Here is a 4,280-nt window from a genome sequence, read left to right as displayed (position 1 = left end):
TGTTGAACATGGACAGGGTTCTGACCAGGTCTGATGGTTTTTGAAGCTTGCCTTACCTCAAACCCATTTCCAGACCATCTGCACTCATTCAATTGTAAAGATTCGTGTAGCTAGTTTTATTTCAGTCGTTGAGGTGTGGGAAGATACCCTTACCGAAATAAATCATAAATCTTTATGGAAATACCATGGAAACCTCATGACTTTAGTTTTTAAGTAGTCCACTTTATTGTCCTTTCAGGTGTTGTTGCATGATGTAAGGTTTGGGTTAGTGTCGAAGGTCAAGCTGGTTTTTATAACCACTTGGTTTCGTAGATCCTCGCAGATTCAACCATTCACAGAATCTTCCCTCCACCTTAACATCTTGTGTTTCCATTGCAACGATGTCACAAATGTGCCCTGAAAGTAGTTTGATAATCGCTATCACCGATATGCCGCCTTGATTTACCCATGAAGATGTTATAAATTGAATGAGTAGGAATTGAAATGCGTACTGAAGGGTTGGTTAGGTGTTTATAGAATTGTCAGGAATAAAGTGCCACGCCATCACGATGATGGCTGTATCCGCGACCCCGTAGCGTTCATAGAACCTTCCAGGCCTACATAATAGACCATGGATATTACTTAATTACATCTTATTGTTTCAGGCAATCTAAGGAAGAGAGTTAGGCCTAACTTATCTAATCCATCGGTTCTTCTTCCTTCATTATTTTGCAGAGTCGTGGTGGTCTAAAGAACCTCTTCTCTGTAGCTTTCAAGTGGAAGAGTGAATGGATGAAGAACTACGCCACATTCTTATTCGGCACATCGCCAGAATTCGAAATGGGTGTCTACACCGCCGCCTTCCTGACAATGAACTCCATTTGGCCTAATGGATATCGCTATGCATTGTCATTACGTGTCAACCAAAGTCGAGTAGCTATTCAGTGCTATCGCAATACACAGGTTACTTTGGGCTCCTGTTACGTTGTCTAACCACTTAACCAAAGTTGTCAATTACAACTAACTATGAAGATATTCTAAAATCGTTATTTCCTATGGAAATGATTATTCCTGTTATAAATAAAATGTTTGTTATGCTGCAAGTCGCCTCGTATAAAGAACCAAATCTTAGCGATACCTTTTGAATGGAACCCTCCTGTGTTGAAGCAATATCGATGATTTGGAGGGATTTTTCACTACCTTGAAATTGGCATAATTAAATAGAATCTATGGAAGTTGCTTATTTTTAGGCAATGTAGTTGTGGTCAAAAGTGTTGACAAGATCTGCCGCATCATTTTTTAGTGAAACAACAAACTATCCACTCGACCGATATAGCGCAGTGGAAATACTTATTGTTGGATACCACTTTATTGCCAATCTTCAAAATGAAAGGAAAATATTTTAATTACGTTGTCTAAGGAGACTTCTGAGCTGGAAAAAATGACAACTTTGTGACCTTCTGGATGGCACAAGAAAGCACTAAATATGCGTTGTGGAGATCTGTTCCTTTATCTAAAAAACCTTTAAATGTAGTTACGCATTAGTGACGACAGATATAGAGGGTTAGTGCTTTGAGCTAACTAGTTTCAACCCCAAACGGAAAACTCAAAACGACCCCAGAGAGTAAACTTGTTTCACCCCGGCTCGGGGTGCCGCTCCAGCTACAGTGCTTGCATCCTCGGGGCACACGGAGAGGTCATCTCCGGTACATTTATGTCTTGAGAACGAGTGGGTCATAGTTGTGGGATAGAGATGAATTTGGAGGAATTCCCTCAGGTGCCATAACTACAAATGTTTCTAAAATATGCAAGAGTGAGGCGCAAAGAGGAGATCAATTCATTTTTCCCTCAATCTCTTTTTTTGAGAGAATGGATAATTTCAAAATTTATTTCACTACATTTATTTGTTAGTTAACCCATTTATTAATTAAATGAAACATCAACCTTGTCAAGTGCCTTTTTAATACACAAAAAACAATAATTTTGACATCACTGTCTGAACACATCTCAGGGCCGTAGAAAAATCGATAATGTCGGGGGTGCTGCGCTAGCACCGAGTTGGCATTGCTACATGGAGGTTTCGGGAGCTGTTAGATTTCCCATCTTCTTTGTATAAAAATGTGAATAAATTGATTTTACTAAACTAATGGACTTTCTCTTTATCAAGCAGATCCACATTTTAGATTTAAAATCGTCCGTTTTTTATTGCAATTTGTTAAAATGCATGTAACATTTAGATATAAGTCTAAGCTACAGAAAATTTGGAAACTTCGGGATGTGCTGCAACGCCCCAAGTCTTTCCCGAAGCTGATAGGGGCCATAATATTGGGGCAGAATACGTATTACCGACGTACAGATGTGCTGGGTGCTATCGGCATGACCCATAGGCCATGCCACTTAGCGAAATTATAGAGGCGGGGCCCGCAGTACCTGTGAAACTAGAACTAAGGGTTAAACAAATAATCAAAGCACGACTCAGTTCCCTCTCACCCTTTCAGCGTTATCTCCGGCACTCCCTGTAATCAACTTCCTTCATTCACCACAGCAACGCAGTCGGTGCAGTAAGATAAACATCCACGGCTTTACCACACCAGTGATCGAATTTGCGTACAACTGAGAAGGGACCCGATGGTTTTGGAACTGTTTTAGGGAAGGGGAAAATCTGCAGGCTGTCATGCAAGTTCCTACTATTCTTACGAACACTGCCGCAAAAGCAGTCATTTAATAAAGGATGGGCTTTAATATAGTTCCCTGTGGAAATGGGTTCGAATTTAATCCTCCCTACTAGTTTGTTCTCGCTTAAGTACTGTCCAAAAATGTGTCTTTATTCTACCCAGATAGTAGTGAGGTGGAGGACATCTTTATACAGCTACTACTGATAGCTTTGTGACGAACATTTCCAGATTATTCGTGGATAGTGTCGTTTTGGTTGCTAATATCATTTCTACAGAACACGGGGCTGGAGTAGTTGTTGGAGGTAGATGTTATTATCAACCCATCTGCATTACATTCCCTCCTTCCATCACGTTACGATTCATCATTCACTAATAAAAATAGGGGGCTGGGGAGATTTGGCATGGTTTGGAGACCGGGCCGCTAGGATGAAGTACACTGGCCGTGGCCTGCAGCGCCCCCGTTACCAAAACGACTAGTTAAACAAACAATCGGAGTACTACAGAGTACTACTACTACTACTCACGGTAAGACCCTGTGCTAACAATAACCCTTCTTTAATACTCGTGCCATGCTACGTATTTTGTGAGTGGCTCGAGATGTTGCAAGGCTAAAAATGATAAGTAGATCCGATCCCAAAGGACAAATATCCTCGCCGCTTTTGGGGGCAACCAAGGGCTTACATCACAGAGGAAAGATAGCTTCCAATATTGGGTGAAACAGTGAAGTCTTATAACGAAAGGATTGTTAAAACCAAATCGGCTATTTGTAAATGGTTCCCACCTCGTAACCTAGAAGAATTCAGCCAAGATCTGGAGCGTTGCCAGATTTTAACTACTCAATAACCTTAAAATAGCAGCATTGACGGTACTTGTATGAAGATACACAAATGGCCTGGACAGACGATACATAGCTACTGTTTTCAGTGGCTGAATTAAAGCCGCAATGACAGGGTGTCAGCATATAAATGCAAACGGTGTAGGAGGGGAGGCAGGATGAAAAATATGCTATAATGGTTCCCACGAGCTGCAAACAAAATAAGGAAATATTTTCATTTTAAGTCCCTTAGGACTCTGTACGAAAAGAAGCAGTTTTCTCTAATGCTGATTTGCCTCCCCACGGTGTCGTGAACCTTCCCTAAAGTCTCTATGAGCTACGGTAATATGACAGAATGACGCAAAAATACTGGAGGGAAGACCTGTAGGGATGTTAGTGTGACCGCTTGAAAGCAGCACCTGCGGAGACTCAAGTACAAGTATCGACGCAAATGGAAAAAGCAAGGCGAAGCATCGGATCAGTGGATTACACAATTAAGTCACCAAAAAGGAGCAACCCTCTGAAATGGCTACTTTTCATGAAAATGCTTCGCCAAATCAGGGCAAAAGTATAAATATTCGGTCTTGGCTAGTGCACATTTCACGAAAGTTGTATAAAAATGTTGCTTTCAGGTCAAAGAAGGTGTCTCTATCATGGCTTAATGGCGAGCGGGAACCAGACAATTAGTCAGCAGCGTAATTTGGATAAACAGTCTGGAAATGGTTGAGATAACTAACATTAGATGCATGAAATGTCAATTGTCTTGGCTAAACAACTATCAGGCCTGGCCAGAGACCCGTCCATGTTCAGCG

At 41.3% G+C, this 4,280-nt stretch overlaps 2 protein-coding genes across 2 annotated transcripts in view; both read left to right on the top strand. All coding sequences in view use genetic code 11, as the record gives it.

Moving 5' to 3' along the window:
• EGR_07738 (Poly(U)-specific endoribonuclease) overlaps positions 1–972 on the top strand; it is a gene marked incomplete at both ends in the record, with an annotated part of 8,761 nt that extends 7,789 nt beyond the window's left edge. Inside the window, one exon of the mRNA XM_024496987.1 lies at positions 715–972. Coding sequence (XP_024348610.1) covers positions 715–972 — 258 coding nt within the window. The remainder of the gene's footprint in view (positions 1–714) is intronic.
• A 799-nt stretch (positions 973–1,771) lies between these two features.
• EGR_07737 (hypothetical protein) overlaps positions 1,772–4,280 on the top strand; it is a gene marked incomplete at both ends in the record, with an annotated part of 4,385 nt that continues 1,876 nt past the window's right edge. Inside the window, one exon of the mRNA XM_024496986.1 lies at positions 1,772–1,885. Coding sequence (XP_024348609.1) covers positions 1,772–1,885 — 114 coding nt within the window. The remainder of the gene's footprint in view (positions 1,886–4,280) is intronic.

This window comes from Echinococcus granulosus (genome assembly GCF_000524195.1).
Source record: "Echinococcus granulosus chromosome Unknown EG_S00085, whole genome shotgun sequence".
NCBI lineage: Eukaryota > Metazoa > Platyhelminthes > Cestoda > Cyclophyllidea > Taeniidae > Echinococcus > Echinococcus granulosus.
This window is presented reverse-complemented; position numbering and strand designations above follow the sequence as displayed.